The sequence below is a fragment of the Haliotis rubra genome, unplaced genomic scaffold (assembly GCF_003918875.1).
Source record: "Haliotis rubra isolate DU_JTF1 unplaced genomic scaffold, ASM391887v1 Scf106, whole genome shotgun sequence".
NCBI classification, from domain to species: domain Eukaryota; kingdom Metazoa; phylum Mollusca; class Gastropoda; order Lepetellida; family Haliotidae; genus Haliotis; species Haliotis rubra.
The window spans coordinates 1630332-1658144 of record NW_025764959.1 but is presented as its reverse complement, the minus strand read 5'-3'; the positions used below and the strand labels follow the sequence as shown (position 1 = coordinate 1658144).

Here is a 27813-nt window from a genome sequence, read left to right as displayed (position 1 = left end):
AAATTAAACTTTGATTCAGCGTGTTGTGTAGCCTTTGCTCTTTTATAATAAAGTCATGTGTATTTGTGTGGTGATTTGCTGTATTATTTATCCAGTAAATATATTGAGAATTCCTTCGTTCTCTTTGGATATACAATAATACCAAAGCTCGTTGTACAGGACTCAGTGGAACAAAATTATCAGTGATGAAACAGTGGACTTGGTTTATATGATCTTTTGTAGAACGTCCGAAATCGAATGGAAAAACATTGTTGCATCAGTGTCTTAATGACGTCCCAGACACTAACTTTGTGAAACATGGGTGCAGTTGCAGCACACCATCACGAAGTAACGACCCCGATATTTATGAGTGAGTGGGTTTAGTTTTACGTCGCACTCAGCAATATTACAGCTACATAGCGGCGGTCTGTAAATAATTGAGTTTGGACCAGACCATCCAGTGATCAACAGCATGAGCATCGATCTGCGCAACTGGGATATGATGACATGTGTCAACCAAGTCAGTGAACCTGACCACCCGATCCCGTTAGTCGCCTCTTACGACAAGCATAGGTTACTGAAGACCAATTCTAACCCGGATCTTCACGGGTATGTGTCAACTAAGTCAGCGAGCCTGACCACCCGATCCCGTTAGTCGCCTCTTACGGCAAGCATTGGTTACTGAAGACCAATTCTAACCCGGATTTTCACGGGGGGGTGTCAACCAAGTCAGCGAGCCTGACCACCCGATCCCGTTAGTCGCCTGTTACGACAAGCATAGGTTACTGAAGACCAATTCTTACCCGGATCTTCGAGGGTCTCTGTATCCAAGAAGCAACGACTGAGTGTTGACGGAACCTATGATAACAAGATATTTGCCTTGCATATTCTAAAAAGGACATTTGCCTTTTGGAGGTTTGTCCATTCCCCGGTATTACCTGACCTTAAGTATTTATGCGCGAAGGGAGAGTAAGTGAGTGAGTTGAAATTATACGTCGCATCGGCATTTTTTCAGTTACAACACATGCCATTGAAAAGAGGAACATAGACGGAAGGAGACCTATTTCAGTTTGGCTTTCTGGAGACACACGTCTTACTCTATTATGTAGCTTTTAGTGTGTTGAAACCAATGTGACGTGTCGGAAACAGTTCCCTAAGTGTAATCTTGGTCATAACTCTAGGATGTTACAAGAAATCGATAGGCTACACATTTTGATTTCCACAACACTGTGCTTCATTCTTATCAGAGCACCGGTTTCTTCTAAATATCCTGCCCACGCACATCGCCGACCACGCTATTTTGTGAAAGTCGCTTCCCGATGGTGATGTCATACGTACGTCAACATTGTTATACATACTAGTATTTGGTATTTTCATTGAGGCGAGGTTTATGAATGAAAATACACACGATCAATCTATCCTGCTGCTTACATTTTCAGATCGGATGCTTCTTTCGTAGGCCTACCTTTAGAATACAGCACCACAAACTTTATGAATACGTCACAATATCCTTTTACGTAATTTTATGTGATTTTGTTCTGGAAACAATGCCCTATGACGCCTTCATAGCAACACGGTTGTCTAAGCTGGTTCCCGGCTCCCTTTGCCGCGCGTAACCTTGCGACAAAGTATAGTGAAATATGCGAGACGGGGTCCAGCTTACACGGTTGTCTTGCTCAGCGAGTGCGTTTAAGCTCCACTCACTGATGTTTCATCTCTACTAGATACGTCATTGCATAAGCCCAACGATGTCGAGAGTTTCCAGTAGTTGTTCATCGGCGGATGCGCAATGTTTCGCAAGGACCAGTTTAAAATATTTTTCCTTTGTTCACTAATACGCTCATATTTATTTGTACTGAGAGGTGCTGAGGTGTTATGTTTTGTGTACCGGTCACATTCTGACACATTCTATTATTCACAGTTTTGGTCAATTTAATTATTCAGATATATTTTATATTCCGGTTTCAACGTAACTATTAGGACTAAATGAATTATAAATGAGAACAATTTAAATATACATATGCTCATGCCAATAATGGTTGTCACCCCCTTCAATTTTTTTTTAATTGGAGAGGGAGTGTGGGGTGGGGGTGTGAGGTGTGTGTGGGGAGGGGGGTGACAACCATTATTGGCATGAGTATATATTTTTTTCATTCAGTAATTTGTATCATTACACAGAAATGGAGTTTATTAGTATTTTATTTTTCGAAGCGGTAAGAATGCTTTACACTGGACTCATCAGCCATTTTCGTGTCGGTTCGGTCAATGTATTCTATTTATTAGGACTATTTCAAAGGTTTAGGGTTAGTTCTAGGGTTAGGGTTTAGGGATCGGGTTAGGGTAAGGGACCCAATATAGTAGGTAGATGTCCGGTGTAATGCATGAGGGCCATTTGTTGTTTTTCCTTTTGCATTTTTCATACCTTTTTTCAACAGTGTCTTCAGTTCGAGCGATATCGGCTCTTTCCATACCACACGGTATCTTGTAGGTTACGGAATGGGACGATTGTGCCAATTAGCATCGGGCGGGGCCATTCGGCAATTGTCCGAAGGTTAAAATCACGAGGCACCAAGTTTAATACCCGTAACCTTCGTAATTGTCCGTGACCTATTCGACTCTTTCCGTTCATTTCCGTGACGTCACAGGTATGACTGGATAAATGTACACATTCTAGCACGACATTGTGTGATACTCGATTCTGATTGGCTTAGAGCTCATAAAAAACCGTGCTTAAATGGCAGTTTAAGACCGCTTATTCAAGTGACCGATTCACCGCGTATGAATACAATGAACTCCTTGACCCCTTTGGTTGTAAACAAACATGTCGGACATCGGCGATTTCTTCCTCGGCTTCATCTTTGACGTTTTTGAAGTACAAAGCGACTGGTTTGAAGAAGTATTTCTTGAACCTGATCCAAGTGAAGAAACTACGAAGCTGGAAAATTCGTCAGCAGCGCAAAAGCGGCAGTATTCAAACCGGGTCTAGATCTAGCGGGCATGACGTCGACAAACACACGTCGGCCCACACGTCCTAACCTGACCGCTTCCGTCACGACCGTAATGCCCAGTCCTTCCACTTCCACTGTCCATGTATCCCACATAAAACGTGGCATGTCATGTCTTTTCCAAATTGGGAATAGTAGGGTGGTTATCAACAATTATTTCCGTGAATAAAGTTAGCGGCGATTAAACTTAGCGAGTTCACGGCTTGAATTGGGGCGAGTCGATTGTTATACAGTAGGGGAGATAATAATTCGCTTGAGAAAAACCAAATAATTGAACTGGCTCACAGTATAAACTATAATTTTTTTTTCTTTTTGTATGCTACTTGTTACAAATACAAGCATACTGCTTCCTGAAATATAGCATTTATGTTGTTGAAAATGTCTTATTTTGTTCATTACACAACCTGTCCCTCAACGGGTCGATTCAAAGCCATTTCAAGGAAAAAGGCCCCTTCACGCCCAGTGTTCTTGTGCGCCAAACAGTTCGGTTTTAAAACGCTTAGAAGTCGTGCTAGAATGAAGATAAAGCTACTCTGTTTCAATTTTGCGGACCATCATCGTTGATTTCAACCGCTAAATGTTTAATATAAAACCTCACGCTAACGCGTTCGGTTTTAAATTACATTTAGTGGTCTTACATCAACGATAAACGCCCACAATACTGAAAACAGAGTAGCTTTATCTTCTGATTTTGCAACAGTGTGGACGTAGCACAGTCGGTTAGCTGTCGGGCTAACAATCCGAAAGTCGCGGGTTCGCGTTCGACGGATTCTCACAAACTGGTTGCTTGTCTTAGTGACCTACGTCAGAGAGGTTGTGGTGCTGTATTTTAAAGGTGCTCCCTTTCGTACTTTTACATAATGTTTTCACATGATTAATTTCAGTATTAATTTGTTTTGCACTGGGACCAGACAGGAGGCCAGTCTAAATCATTTGGCAAATAAATATTATTATGTGTGTATTTATATAGCGCTGTAGTCCATCCCACATGCATGCTCAAAGCGCTTCTTTGTTTGTCCCTCGATCATTGAATGTCAATCTCAGCGGCACATCATATTATCAATCTCAACTCACTGGGGAGCATACACCTCTTGCAGCCACTAGGCGCACTGAGTTAATGTGACTTTCCCATCCTTTCGATGTACCCATTCACCGCTGGGTGGACTGGGACACATTGTCACAGTACTTTGTCCAAGTTTACTGCACGTTGCTGTACCTGCAACTTGGTGTTTGCGCGTATTCATGTGGCCACCATCTGGTCATTTACCAACGGAGTCGTGGGTTCTTTTAAGTGCACAGAGTTGTTTACTGTATACTAGGGGTTGTGACAACACTGAAAGAGTCTGCACACAAAGTTGACTTCAAGGTTTTTACACCCGGTCACAGGTGAGCTCGATCCCAACACTTTCAAGCTCGCTAGATCAATAGCCTGGCGCCTTAGATAGGTTCCACTACACTAAATCAGAATCACATGCTCCCTGAGCGAGAACCGTATGTAAAACAACTGAAGAGACAGAGATATGTGACAGCTGTGATTGGATGAAATAGTGTGAGATGTTTATGCTTTTTAAAAGCACATCCATCCAGTAATTAAAACTGACCACAATTTTAAGTATTTAGTGCTGTCATTTTTATCACCATCACTTATACTTATTGTGTGTACAGATATTTTCCAGTAGGTGACATTTGGGGTTGATGTGTTCCGCTTATCCTGTGCTGGGAAAATGAGCCGGACAATTTAGCCAGAAATTGTATTTTATTGTAGTTTAAAGGCCTGACTGTACCCATGTGTACATTGAATGGCTGTTGATAGCCTGGATAATTTAAAAATAAATAAAAGGTTACTATAGAAGTCTATGGGGAAACATTTGGTGTTGTGTAACCTTAGACAGATCGCCCACCACGTCCCCCGGTTATAATCAAAGGGTGGTAACTCTGTCCTGGTTAGTCCGACAAACAAAGGTCTCGTAATAGAATAACATTTCAGCACATTGTAAGAAAAATGAGTGCATATTTTCAGGCATTGATATTAACTGATTCACAAAATCCGTTTAAGTTTTGTTTCACATAAGAAAATACATGATTTTTACGTGTACACTTCCAAACCAACGTAACGTGTACGAAATACGCCCCTGTCACCTGGGGCATAACTCCAGTATGTTACAAGAAATCGATGGGCTACACATTCTCCACGACAATGTGCTTCATTGTTACAGGAATCAATAATCGTTTTGCTCATTCAACAGCAAGTAACGATCTTTGGATAACTCATGCCTGAAGACCGTCACCTGGCTGAATGTTCCGCTCTCGGACGAAGTTGCGGTTTCAACCACGTACACATTGTTACAACGTTTTCATTTCTGCATACAGTGTAACCATATTGTATCACATTCAATTTGAGTCGGTCCTCTGTCCAACAGTATCTTTTATTTAACCAAATCCAAAACGTCTGTGCACTATATCTAGCTAGCTATCGGTGAATGTGCCTGCATTCTACTAGGTTTGTTATAGTAAAATACATGTCCCTCCTCTACAACCCTCGCTTTAATGGCGAAACAATATCCAAATACATCACAAAGATAAATGCACTTCGTAGTGTTAATTTCAGAGGAAACTGATCTTTAGCATGGTATTATCCATTTCTTGCTGAGAGGGCACAAATTATTGAAATCTATATTCATCGTATATATCGCCATTTTTGACACATTACTTAATCACCATTCAAGGAATTTTGAGTACTTTAGTTTATGTTTGAATCTAAATCTTATATTTTTACTGGGAGAATTGAATTATACAAACCAACATATTACTGTGCGAGATCCGTTCGCACTCTCATTGCATACATTTGCTCATACGTGTTAGAACATGCATGAGCAGAGTATCGTAGCAAGAATTAGGGAAATATAAATAGAGGTATTCAATTATGCTACATTTTATAGTTTCCGTAAGCGTGATGCAATGACTGACGTCAACGGTGCTTCTCATTTTTTGACTATTTCCCACGGTTACAATGAAAATCACGACAGGCAGGTTGTCATAATGTTTCTACGTCTACCGGTTTGGTGAAACCCACATAGGTTTCATGCTGCCAAACCTAGAATAACCAGGACAAACCGGGATTCGACCCAAAGGTTATGGGCGTGTCCAAGGGTCTCAACTGTAAGTTGTGGCGGCCGAGATGACACGCTGCTGCTGAGGATTCACTGTGTAATAAGCCATTCTTTACTTCTTCTTTTTCATAAGACGAATTATTAACTAGTAAATCTGATATTGCAAATAAACTTGGAGAAACTTTGGCCAAAACACTCTTCCTCATCGAATTATTTACCTCAATTCAAAAATTATAAAAAACAACAGGAAAAGAAAACTATTAATTTCATTTCAGATAATGGGGGAAGATTACAATGAACTATTTTCTATTCATGATCTTCATACTGCTCTTGATCAGGCTCACGATACTGCTACAGGGGTTGATAACATACATTATCAGCTTCTGAAGCACTTACCGGAATCATGTTTAGAAACCCTCTTACACCTTTTTGATGATATTTGGACATCAGGTAACTTTCCTTCCTCATGGCGTGACGCTATAGTAGTACCGATACCTAAACATGGACGTGATCATACGGATCCGTCCAATTATCGACCGATTTCACTAACTAGCTGTGTTTGCAAAACCATGGAACGAATGATAAATAATCGACTTGTTTGTTACTTGGAAACAAATAACCTTATAACAGATATACAATGTGGTTTCCGTAAAAACAGAAGTAATGTCGATCACCTAGTGCGTTTGGAATCATTTGTTTAAAACGCTCTAATTAATAAACAACACGCCGTGTCTATCTTTTTTGATCTTGAAAAAGCATATGACACTACGTGGAAATATGGCATTTTAAAAGATTTACATGGTTTCGGATTGCGAGACCGTTTGCCTCAATTTATAACTAACTTTTTAAGTAACAGACAATTTCAAGTCCGCGTGGGTTCTACCCTGTCTGATCATTACAATCAGGATCAGGGTGTCCCACAAGGCAGTATTTTGTCTGTGACTTTATTTAGTATCAAGATTAACAGTTTATCACAGGTTTTAAATGATTCAATTGATGGATCACTTTTTTCTGGATGATTTTAATATTTCTTGTCGCGGTAAGAATATGCATACTATTGAACGGCAAATGCAGCTGTGTTTAAATAAAATAAATAAATGGTGTCTTGATAACGGCTTTAAATTTTCTAAATCCAAAACTAATTGTATACATTTTTGTAGAAACTATAAACCGCATAAAGACCCGGAACTGTTTCTCAATGGCACTCCCATCAAAGTGTCTTCGGTTTAATGTTTGATTCTCATTTAACGTTTCTGCCGCATATTATATCCCTTAAAACTAAATGCATGAAAGCACTTGACTTGTTGAAAGTTGTTTCAAATTCTAAGTGGGGAGGGGATCAAGCCACTCCCCAACATCTATATCGATCATTGGTCCGCTCGAAACTTGATTATGGCTCCATCGTATATGGTGGAGCCTGCAAAAGCAACTTAAAACTATTAGATTCTGTCCATCACTAAGGTCTAAGACTTTGTCTTGGATCCTTTAGAACGTCTCCTGTTGACAGTCTCTACGTCGAGGCAGATGAACCATCTCTTAAAATTATCCTTGCAGTATATAACAAAACTTTATTCTAACAAGGCTAACCCTGCATTCAACTGTGTCTTTAATCCTCTTTATGAGGATTTGTATAACAAAAAGCCTTCTCTTGTTCCACCTCTTGGCTTAAGATTTAAACCATTCTTTTCTGCTGCTGGCATTGAGCTGGAAAATATAGCTCCTTCCCGTCTTCTTTCTTCTCCTCCTTGGCAGTTGGTTAGGCCACAAGTTGACCTAACATTAACAGCATTTAAAAAAGCAGAAACTAATGAATTACAATATAAACAAGAATATAATCAATCAAAAAGTAAATATAATACATATAAATCCTTATTTACAGATGGGTCCAAGGATGGTGGCGCGGTGGCTTGTGCCACTGTCATTGGATCCAGAACAATCTCCTCTCGTTTACCAGATAACAGCTCTGTTTTTACAGCGGAAGCAAACGCCATATTGACAGCCTTAAGGTATATTGGGAAACACCCTAGATATCAACAATATATCATCTTTTCTGACTCACTTTCTTGCCTTCAGGCTATTAAAAATATTTCTTGTGCACATCCACTTTTATTGGAAATTATTGAATTGTATAATGAGCTTGCTACTGGCCAATGAGACATCGTCTTTTGCTGGTTACCCAGCCATGTTGGCATTTCTGGGAATGCAATGGCCGATCTTGCTGCTAAGGCAGCACTCAACAAATCTGTGACACCAGATACACTCATGCATACCTATTGAAAGGTGAGGATCCTCCGTTTTGTATCCCTTGTGATGAGAGAACCACGGTCAAGCATGTCCTGCTTGACTGTGTTGAATTCTCCATCATAAGGGATAAATACTTCAATGTGAAAACGGTTAAGGATCTTTTTAACACTGTTAATTTTCATTTAATTATTGGCTTTTTTAAAAGAAATTGATTTAATGAATGAATTTTGAATAATATGTTCTGTACATATATGTATTTTAATTATTGGTAGATTTGATTAGTAACTTAGATTGTTAGTGGCAGTGCCCTCAAAGGGGGTTGAAGTAGCGTAAAATTATTGTCCTCCTGAGAGTCCCAAAACATTCAAAGAAAATTTAAACCTACTACTCTTTTAATCGTAGAATATATGTTCGTTTAATTTATGGCTAGATTATCTAACATTGCTAATAGCTGAGGGGGATGGTGTTAATCCAGCTAGGGTCCATGCAGGAAGCAAATGTACTGTAAGTCCCCATGGTCCCTAATATGGTGATTTACCTTCAGTTGTTGGCAATATATAGCCTGTTTTTACCTTGTATTGTCATCTATAGTTAGACTGTTTTAGATTTGATTGCTAGTTTTAAATTCGAATCTGTGATTATCTAGTTATTTTACTGTCCTTCGTTGACGGGTTTATATAGTTTACCATTGCTTACTATGCATAAAATTAATTGTTCTCGTCACGATATGGCTGAAATATTGCCGATGTGACGTTAAATTTTAACTCACTCACTCACTCACTCTTTTTCATAAATATCTCCTTAAGAGGCGACTACAGGGGTCCGGTAACTTAGTTGACACATGCCGTCGTATCCCAATTGCGTAGATCGATGCTCATGCTGTTGATCACTGGATAGTCTGGTCCAGACTCGATTATTTACAGACCGTCGCCATATACCTGGAATATTGTTGAGTGCGGCGTAAAACTAAACTCACTCACTCACTCATAAATATCGGGATCGTGACTTCGTGATGGTGTGCTGCAACTGCACCCATGTTTCACAAAATTAATGTCTGTGGCGTCATTTAGAGACTAATGCAACAATGTTTTCCATTCGATTTCAGACGTTCTACAAAAGATCATATAAACCAGGTCCACTGTTTCATCACTGACAATTTTGTTCCACCGAGTCCTGTACAACGAACTTTGGTATTATTGTATATCCAAAGAGAATAAAGGAATTCTCCGTTTATATACTGGATAAATAATACAGCAAATCACCACACAAATACACATGACTTTATTATAAAAGAGCAAAGGCTACACAACACGCTGAATCAAAGTTAATAATTGCTTATGTATTTAACGTCTTTGTATGAAGCGCCTGGAGATTTTGAAGAATGAGCGGGTCATTTGGCGCCAACTTCAGTGCCTTCTTGAAGGCTGCCTCCGCTTTCTCTTTGTTCCCAGTCTGACGATACAGAACACCTAAAGACAGGGTAGAACATATACCTGAAAAGTTGAACATGATACACGGCTAGTTATGTAGCCCTGTTAATTTAGGAGGTAAATGTAATACAGATTTTCTCCTCTAGTGAGTAAGTGAGTTTGGTTGTACGCCGCTTTCAGCAATATTCCTGCAATATCAAGGCAGAAGACATCAGAAATGGGAATACCATAGGTGTTAACTGTTTGAAATACTTTGCGTTGTGGTAGCTACTAGAGTGGGAAAATACCTAAACCATGATGTCGATAGAGTGAAAGATAACATGGTTTCACTTTGGGCTCATTGGCTCACGGGTATGGCTGTCGTACACTGGTTAGATACTGGTTGTCTCGTTTGGTGGAGCTTCAGAGCTGTTTCCCTTGAATTAAGGTTCAGAAATAACAGGTTTACACACTATACATCAAACGTATAAGGCTTGCTGGCTTACAGGTGCAGCTGACATACCTAGATTCAGATGTAGATACGGATTCCGGGTGTCTCGCTTGATGGCAGCCTGTAGGTGTTTTTCACTTTCCTTGTATTGCTTTGTTTTTAGGTAAATAGTAGCGAGGCGAAACGTCAACTCTGGTTCATATGTCAACACCTCCAGAGCCTTCTCTCCGATCTCAATGGCACGGTTGTATAGCTCTGGATGCAAGAACAGCTGGGTCACATACGTTATACATTTGTCTTCAAGGAAAGCCTTCATGAAACGATTAACTGTAACTGTTTTCACTTTATAAGCAGAGATATAGTATATGTAGAAACTCGAAATTGGAAGATCAGCTTGTACAAAGCATCTGTTTGCAGAACCCCTTAGGCATCTTACTTAGAACATCCAGAAGCTGGAGGAACTGTATCCAGGCTGCAGTGTGTGTTGGTGCATCCTGTGTTACATTGTGGAAGGCGTCGATGGCGTCTGTGTGGCGTCCTAGGTGCCAGTACTGGTGGTAGAAAACACCAGTTTGTAACCACTGAAACATCCGTTACTCTACTACTTAATGCCTCACTCAGCAATATTCCAGCTATATGGCGTAACTCTGTAAATAATCAAGTCTGGGCCAGACAATCCAGTGATCAACAGCATCACGAGCATCGACCTAAGCAATTGGGATACGATGACATGTGTCAACCAACTCATCGAGCCTTGGCCCATTTCACAAACCTTTCGTGAGCCTAAGATAACTTTTCTCATAGCATTCGTACCTCCTATGTTACAGGTTATGTATAGGAGGTACGAATGCTACGAGAAAAGTTACAAAATCGTAGACTTACGAGAGCTTTGTGAAACGGGACGCAGACCACCAGATCCCGTTGCCTCTTCCGACAAGTATAGGTTGCTGAAGACACATACATATTCATTCCTGTCATAGATAATATAATATGAAGACGAACCCTCGACTTTGTAAGGAAAAACTGTGTAAGGAATTGCTGCCTCTATCGTATGCATAGTTACTTGTAAAATGTTACATCAGGTAACATATTATAATAGAATCTGTTTAAGAAATGATCATCTGACTCCTTGACGTGCAATATGTTGTTTAGGGAAACACTGTGTAGAACTAATTCTTACCAGATTGCCAAGGTTATACATGCATTCTGTGGGCACCTTGCAGTGTAAGAGAGCATTACCGAAGCTGTTGTTTGCCGACTCATTCTTGTTCAACGTTGCCTGTACAACTCCTAGGTTCATCCATGCCTCCACGTGGTCTGGTCTGGAACACAATTGGCAATATACATTAGGGTCGAATTTCAGGCCCATGATAGGCTACGGCATGGTAATTTATAGTGTAGGGTATATTTCGCTACTATACTATGTAGCTAATACCTTCTATGTTCTGGAATCGATGATTATTCTAACGAATTGCTTGCTTTTTTCTGTTTTTATATAATAATGTAATGAATGTATATGTTTTTAACATAAAGCTTATTTGGACTTTGTTGAGCACCATGCCAAAAGTGTTGCAAGAAAAATAGCTGCCACTGTATTTGAGCTGAGATGGCCGTTAGGTATTTGGATAGATCTTTTTACACTGTTTACATCCAAAAATAAATTTTGGTATAGGATCATATTTTAGGGGTTACTTTTTCACCTAGCACCTACAGGAAGTAGGTGGAGCAGACGACATCCTGTTTACACTGGAGAAGAAATCATGGCTGCTGTCAGAAGAGAATTGACTCCCAGGTTGAAAGAAAGGTTAATATTTTTTTTAAACAGAGTGGCGAAATAGATTGCAACATTGATAAGATTTTGAATCTACTGTCTCTTGAGTCTGGAAGAAATTTTCTGCCTGTGGTTCATTAGAAAACAAGGCTAGAAATGGGAGGCTCAAATTGTCTGACCAGAGAAGTGATCGCCGACTTTGTCGTATGGTGCAAGGTAATCGTAGGCGGTCTTTAACAGATTTGACTCATGAATTCAATAATGGATGCAATCAAGTATTATCTAAAAGAACTGTTCAAAGAAGACACCATTTCTATGGTTTTCGAAAATGTTCGGAAAACTATCACAATTTCTAAGGTGAGCAGAGAATGAGGATTGCTTGGTGTAGTAAGACATTTACCACTTGACTTTGGGAAGAAAACTATTTTCTCTGATGAAACTCAGATGGTGATTGGAAAGAACAAGTCTGTTTATGTTTGGAGAAACTCTGATGAGAAGTGGAAACCCGAGTGTCTGAACGCACTGAAGGTACCGGCTCGGATTAGTGTATGTTTTGAGGGTGCATAGCAAAGGATGGCGTTGGAACACTTTTGTCAGTTGAGGGTACCCTGAACTCTCAGAAGTATATTGAACTCATTCATGAACAGTTATGGCCTGTTGTGACCAAAGTGTTTGGAAATAATGAATGTATTTTCCAAGATGACAATGCTACACCCCATAGACTGACCACAGAGTGGAAAACAGCAAACAACCTCCCTACTTTTGTCTGGCCTGCACAATCTCCAGACCTCAACATTATAGAAAATGTGTGGAAATGTCTCAAACTTAGACTTAATAAAGAAACCGCCGGCCTCAAAACACACCGGGCCCTCGTAGACCGTGTAACTAGGATCTGGCAAAACCTGACCCCAGTGTATATATCTAGTTTATACCATTCAATTCCACGGAGATTATGAGTGTAGTGATTCAGAGAGGTTATATCACTCAAAACAAGGTAAGAAAAACAATAAAGTCGTATTCATTGCTTGAACATTTCAGGTGAGAACCTCTACTTAGAACGGCGGTCATTTTTCTTGCAACACGTTTGGCACGGTGCTGTACTTGTACTTGCTGTTTGTGAATTCAAACTTGATCTCGTCACTATATGGCAGGAATAATGCCGGTGTGAGGTAAAGCCCCACTCAACTCAAGAGCCAAGAAAAATAACAAAAACTTAAATAAAAATCGAATATCTAACTGAATTAAAAACCAGATTTACGGCAAAAATCGCTCCCCTGAAAACAATATGCAATAAGGTGATTCTTTCCCCTGTGTATTTCATATGATAATATGACACTTCTCGAGTTGAGATAGGTGTGGTACCTGATACTGACAGCTCTTTCCAGCAACTCCTCCGCTTCCTCATATTCACCTTTTCCCTTGAGAATGGCGGCCAAGTTGTTCATTGCGCCAACATGTCCCGGTTTTAGCCTTGAGAAATACCATGTAAATAAGTGAAAAGGTCTTGAACCCCTGAGATGTTATAAAAGTTGATATATGAATGAACAGATCATTTTATGAACCAATCAAATCGTGATTTAATCATTTACACCTTTCAGAAAGGTTTTAGCCTAGAGAAATACCATGTGAATACGTTAAAAAGTCTTGAACCCCTGAGATGTTGTGAAAGTTGACATATGAATGAATAGAACATATTATGAACCAATCAAATCGTGATTTAATCATTTACACCTTTCAGAAAGACCGAGAACACGAAGACGTGGGTGGGTGTTTAACTGAACAACCGAATTTTAAACGAGATTTAAGTTTAAGTATTAAGTTGATGAATATGTATATAGAGACATAAAAAAAACATTTCCACTTTCTTAAGACAGTCAGTTGTACAACTGTGACTATATCATGAGTATTTGTTTGTTTGACATGACATTCAGCACTACTACAGCTGTAGGACGCGGTCTGGAAACAGTCGAGTGACACTTCTAGATATCTACCAACTTACACCAGAGCCTCTCTGAATTCATGGATAGCGATGTCTGTATTGTTGTGATCAGTCTGAACTCTGGCAAGATTGTAGTGGACCTGTGGACACGTGACATTAATACGAACGAGTTAAACTGAACCATTGAAGCAGAATTTGGTGACAAGTTCACAGCAATCTTACACCAATCCTGTGCATAACACCGATTCTTGAACTCCATAAGTATTACTCAGTCAGTGCCAAAAGTACCAATTCAGTGAACGGAAATACATCATGTCAACGGCAGCATGTGCTGACACCCCATTAGTTTTACTGCATTTGCGCCAACCTCCAGATCGCTCGATATCACTTCAAAACACTTCATAATATTAATCAAGGAAAGGAGAAATTATCCATTCAAATATTTTCCACTGGTTTTGCCCATCATGCTAAATCACCTGGGAAAGAGTTTCGTGTTTCAACTGATCTTAATCTTAGAAATAGGGTATTGAAAACTATTGCACATCCAAATTGATGTCATGCTGCATGTAACATCAAATTGTGTAAGTTACTGTATTATATTTACTCTCTCTCTCTCTCTCTCTCTCTCTCTCTCTCTCTCTCTCTCTCTCTCTCTCTCTCTCTCTCTCTCTCTCTCTCTCTCTCTCTCTCTCTCTCTCTCTCTCTCTCTCTCTCTCTCTCTCTCTCTCTCTCTCTCTCTCTGTGTCTCTGTGTGTGTGTGTGTGTGTGTGCCGGGGGGCTAAAATACAATACACCTCTTCTTCTTCTTCTTCTATTATAACTGACACTGATTGGTCGTTTGCTTTCACGTTTTGAATTTCATGTGAATATAGTTGGTGGTGACTCTGAATTAAGGTAATAAACGTGGACAGTTAGGATATATATACTACTCTGTCGCAGTGACAACAATCTCCTTTCACGTGAATATTGTTCGTGGTGACTCTGAATTTAGGTAATATACGTGGACATTTAGGATATATATACTACTCCGTCGAAGTGACAATAATCTCCTTAAGCCAAGGGTGGGCAGCCGATGGCATGGGTGCAATTCCGAAATATAATGTTCATCACCATGATGTTGCTGCAATGATGTCAAAAGCGACGTAAAGTTCTCATTGTAAACAATGTGTCTGTGAGAAACTTCTTGTCAATTCGTTCTTCGTAATGCTTCCAACAACTAGAGAATTCAAGCAAAATATACTGAAAGAAACAAATAAAGGATCACAGGAAAATTCAAGTGTTCATTTATCAATTTCCAATTTTCATCACCAATAAAGGAACACTTGAATTTTCCTGTGATCCGTTATTTGTTTCTCTCAGTATATTATACGATGACTGTCCCCATGGTGAGTGGGAGAGTTTATGTTTACCGTGCACTCAGCAGTATTCAAGCTGTATGGCGGCTGTCCTCATGGGGAACTCAAACAAGCAGCGACCAAGGCGACTACTCCCTACCTTGGCGTTCAGTGGGCAGACCTTCAATCCAGATGTGTATAAGGTCAGTTCCTCTCTATACTCCTTGCAGCGCTGAAACAATGGAGCTGCATGGTTCTACGGTTCGAGTATTTGTTTGTTGTTTTTAGTCGCACTTAGTCACATTTCAGATATATGGCGGTTGTCGGCAAATAATCGAGCCTGGACCAGACAAGCCAGTGATTGACATCATGAGCATCGACATACGCAGTTGGGATAAGATGACATGCATCGAATAAATGAGCAAGCTTGAACTCACGATCCTCTTAGTCGTCTCTTATCACAAGTATGGGTTACTGAAGACCAATTCTAATACAACCCAGATCTTTACAGGTCCACCTGTCGCAGCTTGTTATAACGGTTAATACAACCATATATCAAACCTTTAATCAATAATACTTTCATGCCAGTCAGCATAGGTTATAATTTCGAATACAGTTTGATCGATAGTATATTTATAATCTTGTACACGTGTGAAATCTAACGTATCAGGCTCCCGTCAAGCGCGAAGGTCACCGATAACGAGTTGCTATCTCGATGGGCGCATTAGGGATAAAATACACTAGGCAAAAAACATCTATAGTCACATGATGTCTAAAATATCATCGGATAATGAGGATGAACTTACCTCAGCTGATCGTAAGAAAAACACCAACACGAGGCACACGAAACCTCCGGACACAATCTGAAGTGTAGAAGCACATGATAAAAATGCTTATCCCTGGCCAACTTGACTCACACAAGTATCGACACTATTATTATCACGGAGAACATTCATTAAATCAATGCTTTCAATGAAGTAAGCCCTCGGCTAACGATAATCAGGCTTAAGACAGAATGTTGTTCAAAGTCATTATATATAAAGATAAAGACATCTCTGCGAAAAGAGTAATTTAAACAACTCCAATTATATTAGGATCATGTGTTTTTGGTTTGTTTAATGACTCGCAACATTACAACTGCATGACTGCTGTCTGTATATAATTGTGCCTGGACAAGACAAGCCACTTATTGTCATAACGTGATACGTTGACTGAGCAGGTGTATATAATTGTGCCTGGACAATACAATCCACTTATTGTCATAACGTGATACGTTGACTGAGCAGGTGTATATAATTGTGCCTAGACAAGACAACCCACTTATTGTCATAACGTGATACGTTGACTGAGCAGGTGTATATAATTGTGCCTGGGCAAGACAACCCGCTTATTGTCATAACGTGATACGTTGACTGAGCAGGTGAATATAATTGTGCCTGGACAAGACAACCCACGTATTGTCAGAACGTGATACGTTGACTGAGCAGGTGTATATAATTGTGCCTGGACAAGACAACCCGCTCATTGTCATAACGTGATACGTTGACTGAGCAGGTGTATATAATTGTGCCTGGACAAGACAACCCGCTTATTGTCATAACGTGATACGTTGACTGAGCAAGTGTATATAATTGTGCCTTGACAAGACAACCCACTTATTGTCATAACGTGATACGTTGACTGAGCAGGTGTATATAATTGTGCCTGGACAAGACAACCCACTTATTGTCATAACGTGATACGTGTATATAATTGTGCCTTGACAAGACAACCCACTTATTGTCATAACGTGATACGTTGACTGAGCAGATGAATATAATTCACTATCAAATAGTGATGATACCAGGCGTGAATATCTGGCGTTTTAACGGTGTTGTCATGTCAGCTTCATGAAGGATGACATTCCGATGTGATGCAGAGGTCAACTTTGGTGAAGAAACCTCGAGAACGGGAATGGTGATGAAGAAGAAAACTACTCCTGCTCCAGTACACACCAGGAGCACAGGCTCGTTAAAATGATAAAACTCCCATTTAAAACATTGCACCATAACATTGTATTAGAATCACCTGAATGATCGGAAAGGTTTTTAAAAAGACGACACTCAAACTGAAGCTGCATGTATCTGATTCGTCCAGTTGTCAGATATTGATTAATATCTATTCAATAATTTATGTAATATTGTAGCAACATAAAAATAGACTTTTTCCATCTGGTTTGAAGGTATGTGTAGTTAGATTGTGCTTCCCTTTATTATTGAAAAACTATTGAAGAACTGGGGGCGTTATATCAACATTCGTTTCTCACGCAACGTGTTACCCATTTGTTCTGTTCTACATTATATGTATCGCTCATATGTCTCTACTCATCATATACCTATGAATATTATGGACCATTTTGCACATACAATCCTGGCTGTCGGCATATGTTCATATTGACCACCCGGGCCGAAAATGCATCTCAGCCATATCAGCCCAAGGAGCGAAAATCCATATCAGCTGTATTGCCCGGCTACTAAACTGGTACGGAATGCATACACGCAAACGCTCGAAACTTCAATAGACGGAGCCTAGTCTATTTTAAAGTTACGTCCCTTGATGTGGTATGTGATAAAATGGTTGATATGACAGTTTCCCATTCGCCAGTCATATCAGCCCTCGGGTGGATATGGTATTCTCGGGCTGATATGACTGGCGAAAGGAAAGCTGTCATGTAATAACCTCTTATTATTGGTCCCCTCTTCGTTGATACGTTGATGAGTGTCACAAACGAACTGAGACTGAAAGGTCGTTGTAATTCTACCTTCTTTGCTACGAAATGTTGTTGCAGTTGATGACAGATCTCTCTGGCCCCGAGCACCACCAACATACAGAAGCCAGCACAGGACAGGTACAGTATCCTCTCTGCGATCACGAAGCCCACACGGAAAAACAGGTTGCTGGCTGGCAGGAAGGGAACTCCCAACACTCCCAGGGACATTATCAGGATCCTAAACAAGGAAAGCACGATGCAATTTAGCACAAGTTGTTTGTGCACTCATGTATGGTGTTCATGGTATTTTATACTGAATTGTTTTCATGTTTACTGCTGACAAAAAAAGCATGTTGCTAAAGAGAGATAATTGACAAAAAACGAGTTGCTAAAGAGAGATAATTGATCAGTTTATATTCCCTTTGTTTACGTTAATGAATGATTGTGAAAGAGTTTCCAGTGGCTGTTACTCCAAGACATATACACAAAGGGTACACAATATGTTCTCATAAGGCACCGTTCATAATTTATGTGTAGGGGTGTTGATAATGATTATTATAGAGAAGCATGTACAATGTGAAATTTATGTACAAAATAAGTGACCCCCCTGCATGCCATGTACAAATCAATGACCCCCCTCTCCTTCCCATAATTTCTAAGGATAATTTAAACATATTTTATGTACAAAATTGCCCCCCCTCCAGTACGTGCGTACAAAATTGCTGACCCCTAGCTCCCCAGAACGAAAATGGGTGACACCCCCATCTCACATCCCACCCCTGTTAAAATCATCATCACACCCCACCCCCAACTTCACCCCCTAGCCATAAATTATGAACGGCCCCTAAGCACACTACGAATGAAACTGGACATACCTGCGATAACTTGTTAGATCACCATGGTAACAGTGGTGGAACAAAGCGGCAAACGCCGTCCAGAGAGCTATGACTGCCAGTATTCTGGGGTCAGCCAATGAGGTGATGACAGGTATACAGCCCATCGACCAATCATAACACAGCCACCATGGATTCAACAGCAGCCAAGAGTTCATTGCATAAAGGTAGTTGTAGTTCAAAATCTGAAAGCAATTCGTAGATTTTGTTGTTGGTACAAGAACCTGAATGATGCAGATAACTCCATTTTGAATCAACATTTTAGGCCTTTTACCCTGTATCCTACTGTTTGGCAACAGAAAACCTATTCAGCATTTTACTGTCAAATATTGTGCCGCCACACATGATACGATGTTAGTGGAAATTGTCATACTGTATCGTATAGAAAACCGATTCAGCATCTTACTGTCAAATATTGTGCCGCCTCACATGATAAGATGTTAGTGGAAATTTTCATACTGTATCCTACAGAAAACCTATTCAGCACCTTTTTTTTTCAATATTGAGCCACATACACATGGTAAGATATTAATCGAAACTTTGATACTGTATCCTACTGTATGGCAACAGAAAAACTATTCAGCATCTTACTTTCAATATCGTGCCGTTGACCATGGTATGTGGATTGTCATCCACTGAGAAGTTAGGAGTTGATGATCGCATTATCCATAGTCTGACGAGGAGGAGCAAAACGCCAGTCAGTAACAGGATGAGATGACGTTTGATGAGTCCCGTCACCCATTTCTTCTGCAATCACAGCATTAGGTGGACTAAACAGGGCTGTAGCGACACATCTTCACAACCATAGTTCATACCGCTCTCTATTCTTCCTCACAGTTATGTAATATATTTTGCAACTAAAATTCAACATAGATTCAAATTAGATATATAGGTATACAGCAATGCAGCTTTTGGATATATATAAAGAGTCGGCTGTAATTCATAATCTATATGACAACCAGAGGTCTTCACTTACTTTGTATGTATTTAGTTTTAACAGGAACAAATAGCCAAAGTGATTCCGACAAAATATGACTTGTGACTACGTTAAGTGAAATAGGCGTTTAGCTGTTGTTCGCATTGAAATAAGCTGCATTATCCTACTCAAGTTTTTTAAAAGCATTTAGAGTGAGTGAGTGAGTTTATGTTTTTAAGCCCCTTTTAGCAATATTCCAACAATATCACGGCGGGGAACACCAGAAATAGGCTTCATAAAATGTACCCAAGTGGGGAATCGAACCCGGGTCTTCGGCGTGGCGAGCAAATGCTTTAACCACTAGACTACCCAACCGCCCCAAAGGCATTTAGACGTACATACATACATACATACATACATACATACATACATACATACATACATACATACATACATACATACATACATACATACATACATACATACACACACACACAAACATACATACATACATACATACATACTTACATCCATACACACATCTATACATTCATACATACATACATACATACATACACACACATCCACACATACATACATACATACATACATACATACATACATACATACATACATACATACATACATACATACATACTTACATACACACACACACACACACATACATACATACATACATACATACATACATACATACATACATACATACATACATACATACATACATACATACATACATACATACATACATACATACATACATACATACATACATACATACACACACACACACACACAGACATACATACATACATACATACACACAGACAGACAGACAGACAGACAGACAGACAGACAGACAGACATACATACATACATACATACATACATACATACATACATACATACATACATACATACATACATACATACATACATACATACATACATACATACATACATACATACATACATACATACATACATACATACATACATACATACATACATACATTCAAACATACATAGGACATAAGTCCTATATAAATTGCCCAATAGACCGGTATGTAACTAGAAAAGATATGTATTTTTGTTAATAACCTTGCCTTAATAAAATATATAATTTATTACTAAGTGATTGTTTGTACTCATTACTGATTTATGTATTAAACCATTACAGACTGAGGTAATCAGTATGCTAAAGTGTGTGCAGTCAACCAGAAATGTTGTTGTTATATGCTGTGGAAGTTTTGGGATGATACCCAGTGTACCTACCTACAATCACCTAAAGATATCTTTTAAATGTCGTGTTAAGTAGTAAACGTTTTTATCAATATAAAAAGGTGCCATGTATTCATCCGAATATTATGTTCTTTCACCTTACTCTTGGTGGGATCTTTCATAAAAGACAGCAGCTTGAAAGGGTCGAGTCTACACACAACGACGATGTCGAACACGCTACATATGCCCTGAAAACACAACACGCATCTGAAGTTGAGAATTCGAACAAGACATTACTAGAACATTTAACTAATAGATTTAGCTCATTCACACGATATGCATGGCAGTACAGAAAAAAACAGTATGATTGATCATGGATACATCTGTGAGGACAGAGATATCAGTTACACTTTATCAAGTTCTCTTTTTCATTTACAAAAGGAGAAGTGACTCTAAGCAGCCCCGTGTTGCTCGTATAATATCACCTGTTTGTCGTGAGTTCACCCCATTAGTGGTACGGTGTGTGTATATTTTATATTTTTGACAGTGTTGTCTAATTACAGTAATCAAAAAATTTGGGAAATACAGCAATAATTTTCGTAACTTTAGCTTGAAGATAATTATTAATCGTGATTTAATCAAAAGAAATATATCCATTGGTTATGGTGCTCTTTTCAGAGATTTCTTGCATAGGAAATCAATTGACCTGTATATTACTTTACTCAGATTAGACCATGTGAAGGGAGATCTGTTTAATTCCAACACCATGTGGTTTGAGGGGAAGCTGCAATTACTTTGAGAGACCACTTACTATGACAGTGATGCCCTGCTCCTTACAGAAGGTGGACACGACACACAGACACATACTGGCCAGTATAGACACCAGGGAGAAGGACTCGGGACGGTAGCTGACCAAGCATGAAGCTGAAATAACAGATGTATTTATTGACACTCTCAATCTCAATCTCAACAGATCATTGGAGACACCATTTATACATTTCTATATTAAGAAAAGGCAAACACAGCAAACAGATGGAGACAAGCATGCATTTGGTTCGGTGTCAAAATACAGCGTATCAATAAAGAGTGTTTAAAATGTAATATGTCTTCAATATTATTGGCGAATCAACTTACGACTGACGCATGCCTTGGCATACAGTAGGAATGAGAGAAGGAAGGTCAAGGCACACAGCAGGTCAGCTCGACCCACGACCCCAGCAATCTGGAACAAGGGAATGTCAAGGAGTCTCAGGTTTCAGTCATAATCGTTCGAATGTGGTGTTCGAGTCAGAGTTATGATTATGAATGAACTGATCATTATCTGCAAGTGTCCTTGTGACTATAAACTCACTCACTCACTCACTCACTTCATGTGGCCTCCACAAGATGAAAATTCCACGTTTTCCCCATTCACCGCAATGGCTAAAGATATATCATTCATTAGATATGGAATCGAAGATCACAGATGAGTCTAACAAACAATGCCTAGTCTTCATGAACAAAATATATGTATTGCTGTCTGTTTATACATATGGGAAGAGATCATGATTGTTTATTTGATGCAATATCCATATTATTATATTGCTATAAGCGTTATACGTTGCGCAGCAATGGTCTTGCTGTTATTTATTGTACCTGGAGATTTGGTAAGAGGCCTGGGCGTGCTATATTTAGACTATATAGTTAGAATATTAGCTGGACTGTCTTCTGACCCACGGAGTATTTTATAGAATGATCTGGAAAGGATTACAAGGGAGGTATATGATGGGAGCTAGTTGTTGCCTCTGAACTCGCATTATATGTCAAGACACCAGAAGATCAGCTTTGTGTGTGTTGATCATACCCTTAGTTGCATTACTCTTGCTGATGGGTGGCTATTACAATCACTGTATGTATTGGTATTCACTGCGCTCATACAGTCATAATGATATACCCCTAGTTGCATTACTCTTGCTGATGGGTGGCTATTACAATCACTGTATGTATTGGTATTCACTGCGCTCATACAGTCATAATGATATACCCCTAGTTGCATTACTCTTGCTGATGGGTGGCTATTACAATCACTGTATGTATTGGTATTCACTGCTCTCATACTGTCACAGTGATATACCCCTAGTTGCATTACTCTTGCTGATGTGTGGCTATTACAATCACTGTATGTATTGGTATTCACTGCGCTCATACAGTCATAATGATATACCCCTAGTTGCATTACTCTTGCTGATGGGTGGCTATTACAATCACTGTATGTATTGGTATTCACTGCGCTCATACAGTCATAATGATATACCCCTAGTTGCATTACTCTTGCTGATGGGTGGCTATTACAATCACTGTATGTATTGGTATTCACTGCTCTCATACTGTCACAGTGATATACCCCTAGTTGCATTACTCTTGCTGATGGGTGGCTATTACAATCACTGTATGTATTGGTATTCACTGCTCTCATACTGTCATAATGATATACCCCTAGTTGCATTACTCTTGCTGATGGGTGGCTATTACAATCACTGTATGTATTGGTATTCACTGCTCTCATACTGTCATAATGATATACCCCTAGTTGCATTACTCTTGCTGATGGGTGGCTATTACAATCACTGTATGTATTGGTATTCACTGCTCTCATACTGTCATAATGATATACCCCTAGTTGCATTACTCTTGCTGATGGGTGGCTATTACAATCACTGTATGTATTGGTATTCACTGCTCTCATACTGTCATAGTGATATACCCCTAGTTGCATTACTCTTGCTGATGGGTGGCTATTACAATCACTGTATGTATTGGTATTCACTGCTCTCATACAGTCATAATGATATACCCCTAGTTGCATTACTCTTGCTGATGGGTGGCTATTACAATCACTGTATGTATTGGTATTCACTGCTCTCATACTGTCACAGTGATATACCCCTAGTTGCATTACTCTTGCTGATGTGTGGCTATTACAATCACTGTATGTATTGGTATTCACTGCTCTCATACTGTCATAATGATATACCCCTAGTTGCATTACTCTTGCTGATGGGTGGCTATTACAATCACTGTATGTATTGGTATTCACTGCTCTCATACTGTCACAGTGATATACCCCTAGTTGCATTACTCTTGCTGATGGGTGGCTATTACAATCACTGTATGTATTGGTATTCACTGCTCTCATACTGTCATAATGATATACCCCTAGTTGCATTACTCTTGCTGATGGGTGGCTATTACAATCACTGTATGTATTGGTATTCACTGCTCTCATACAGTCATAGTGATACCATTGTGTTGATTTATACTGATTTGTCAACTATAGCAGTTTGTTTGTTTCACACCTGGTTCTTTTATGGACTCAGTTGGATGCATAACGATATGTTTCTGTGTTCGTCTGAGCTTTTTGTACCAAATATATTAGCATGAAAACGAGTTTTACTCACACTCTCAGTGTGGATTGGATGTACAGCAAACAACACAGCACACAGTAGAGCGGCTCGGGGCGAGGCAAACACCGGCCTGGCAGATTCCTGGTCCACCTGGTAACCAGACATGAGGACAGAGAATACTGCCAGGAAGATGACCGACACCAAGCCGTGCAGGACGATGTTGACAACGTGGAAGCCCCGAGGATGAAGTCCTCCTGCCCATGCGTAGTTCCATCTGAGATAACGATATCCAGTGTGGGACATTTAAAGTATTGGAAATTCCACTCGAAATCAAAGAGAAAAACAAATGAATTTTCTCTAGATTAGGGGGTTTCCACGCATTACATTGTACTGGAGTAAGATCACACAAATTCAATAGTCTTTTTTTCCAAATATGTTTACAGAAATGTCACTGTCCGATATAAAGCTAAAATGTCGACTGTAGGGGTTAACAGGCGCTATTTTATACGTAAATAACATTTATTTCAAATGCACAATGCCACCGAATAACTGTTTTTACCCCTGCTGGTGAATTGTCGATTCATATAGCATCCTACAACACGCATTCTATTTTAACCTAACAAAAGGAGCCTATCGATTATGTCTCACCTGTAGGTCATCACAGTAAGTGGCCTGTATGACTTGTGACTCTTTTCATCCAACAACTGTCCCCAGAAATCATGAGAAAATATAGCTGTGAGTGGAGTTTCAGGTAATATATCCTGGTTTTTGGTGATGGCCCAATTGTCGTCAAACACAAACTCCCCCTCATGACTGTTCTTGAAGCACAGCACCGCCAGACAGAAGACGAGGACAGATGCCACAGAGAAGCTGAGTTTGGATACAGGAAGCACGTCATCCCACTCGGACTGGTAACTGGTCTTGTTTTTCCTTGCCGGTAATCTTGTTCCAATCATGGTGAGTATCAACTGCAGAAATCCAAAGGTTGAGGAGCATGTGTATATATTACAAAATTGAACTGATATATGTTAAGATGCATACCAGGACCACCTGTAAAGTGATCCTTCGGTGTCAATGATTTATCATTAATCCTGGATCCTTTGTGTGGTTATGTTGGAGCATTTGTGTTAGAGTATAAGAGAAGAACCATGAGCCTGGATTATCTGAGAAAACACTACAAGTTAGTAAAACATCAATAGAAGCTAGTCGAACGAGTACACTCATGCTACAAACACATTACAAACTAAACATGTTGCCATGTGACATGCAGCAACAAATCTCGTCATTGTGGTAGATTTTCAAGCACAAAACAAGCTGCTTAATGCAGGTTTAAAGAAGACCATTAATTAGACAGCGTATTTGCAAAACGGAATTTCCGTCAAGTTCAAATACATTCTAAAAAGAATGTAGCAATGCCCCTGGCATCTAACATATTCTAAAGGGAACATAGGAATGCCCCTGGCTCTTATATTCTCTGAAAGAAGGTAGCAATACCCCTTGCATGTAATATATTCTAAAGAGAACGTAGCAATGCCCCTGGCATGTAACATATGCTAAAAAGAACGTAGCAATGCCCCTGGCATCTACCATATTCTAAAGGGAACATAGCAATGCCCCTGGCTCTTATATTCTCTGAAAGAACGTAGCAATGCCCCTGGCATGTAATATATTCTAAAGAGAACGTAGCAATGCCCCTGGCATGTAACATATGCTAAAGGGAACATAGCAATGCCACTGGCTCTAATATACTCTAAAAGAAGGTAGCAATGCCCCTGGCATGTAACATATGCTAAAGGGAACATAGCAATGCCACTGGCTCTAATATATTCCAAGGAAACATAGCAATGCCACTGGCTCTAATATATTCTAAAGGGAACGTAGCAATGCCACTGGATCTAATATACTCTTAAAGAACGTAGCAATGCCACTGGCTCTAATATATTCTAAAGGGAACGTAGCAATGTCACTGGTTCGTGTATGCGAGACTGGCTGCAACATTAGACAACACATTTGGCTCAAACCATGCATGTCAGACATGCTTCAACATTCATATAGTCATGAGGTTCCAGTCGTCTTAATTCAACCGAGACAATTCTGTCTTTACCATAAATCCGAACAACAAACTATCAATGTGTTATAAGAGCCGATAGCCGAGAAACTTCAGACGATGCTCCATTTACTTACAAGAGTTGACTTTCGAGTCGATCCTCCATGTAAAGTTGTTCAGTCCCTTCGACATGTGGAACATTTACAAACCCTCAAGGTCTGATACGGTGCAGCTGTCTGGCCACACTTTCATACATCGATTGCTGGTGGTGTTATCAAACACGTAAACAAGCTGTTTCAGAGTTAGTGCGATGGTAACATGTGCCTGGCGTTGGTATACGGGGAATTTGAAAAGAAGCGGAAATGTATGAACACATTATTCAACCTATATATCTCCATAGGACGGTACAGTATTTCTCAAATATGTACATACTGTGAAACAACGTGAAGTCCGAGGTCAGTGTGACCAACGTTTGAAATATATATACATGTATATATATATATATATATATATCATTTGACTACCGAATCTGCATTAGTCTGCAGGTCATGAAATAGAAGAGCATTCATGTGACTATGAATGACTGACTGAGTTTGGTTTTACGCCGCTTTTAGCAATATTCCAGCAATATCACGGCGGGGGACACCAGAAATGGGCTTCACTCATTGTACCCATGTGGGGATTCGAACCCGGGTCTTCAGCGTGACGAGCCAACGCTTTAACCACTAGACTACCCCACCGCCCTCATGTGACTATAAACATACATGGTATAGGTGTGTACGTATGGTCATCGTTTCCAATAACTCCTTTCTAAATGTATTGCAATTGGAATTGTGTATGACAAAGATAGATTTATTATTATTTTCATACTCTCAGAAATATTTGTCCATCAATATATGTAAGGTGACCATATTTCCATGGATGTTGAATTTATCTCCGTGGTTTTGGATACATGACTGAATATTACCAGGCACGTAACTGTGCAGCAGCAACAAGTGACCTAATGCAGCAATGCAGCAACATACGGCAAGGACATTCCAGAACCCAGACGTCATCCGAATGCTCTGAATTGCTATCGATAACTTAACAATGGTTTATATAGAATGAGTGTAAAGGCTGTGACCATCAGCATATAAAGTAAAACTGGTTCTACCAAATGCCACGCACAAAATATCAAATAATCATATCCTCAGTTAACTCAGAGTTTTCAATTTTGATTTTAGCGGGATAAATAGTTTGTTATTGTTTGCAGTTACATTTAGCTATTGATATTTATACACAATCTTCTGTGGCTGTTTACATCACCTTGTAAAACGCTATATCAAGTACTCTCTTTAAAAG

At 39.5% G+C, this 27813-nt stretch overlaps 1 protein-coding gene across 1 annotated transcript; it reads right to left on the bottom strand.

Annotated features, from left to right (window-relative positions):
• Positions 1-9604: 9604 nt before the first annotated feature.
• LOC124277618 (protein O-mannosyl-transferase TMTC4-like) lies at positions 9605-26693 on the bottom strand. The gene is made up of 17 exons (XM_046713345.1): positions 26610-26693; positions 25074-25393; positions 24480-24699; positions 22177-22264; positions 21854-21966; positions 21201-21290; positions 19476-19631; positions 18867-19069; positions 18043-18229; positions 16049-16105; positions 15403-15474; positions 13969-14048; positions 13332-13439; positions 11379-11520; positions 10635-10749; positions 10271-10453; positions 9605-9807 (listed from the first exon to the last, which is right to left on the bottom strand). Exons 2-17 carry the CDS (start codon positions 25379-25381, stop codon positions 9674-9676), a joined length of 2256 nt encoding a protein of 751 aa, XP_046569301.1. The 5' UTR covers positions 25382-25393; positions 26610-26693; the 3' UTR covers positions 9605-9673.
• Between the last annotated feature and the right edge of the window lie 1120 nt (positions 26694-27813).

Excerpts from the sequence above, each read along its gene's own strand:
- LOC124277618 (XM_046713345.1), bottom strand. The coding sequence starts at position 25,381 with ATGATTGGAACAAGATTACCGGCAAGGAAAAACAAGACCAGTTACCAG. Across the intron at positions 21,967-22,176 it reads TGCCAAGGCATGCGTCAGTC|CTTCATGCTTGGTCAGCTAC; the intron begins GTAAGTTGATTC and ends CTGTTATTTCAG. Across the intron at positions 19,632-21,200 it reads AAGATCCCACCAAGAGTAAG|AAGAAATGGGTGACGGGACT; the intron begins GTGAAAGAACAT and ends CTGTGATTGCAG.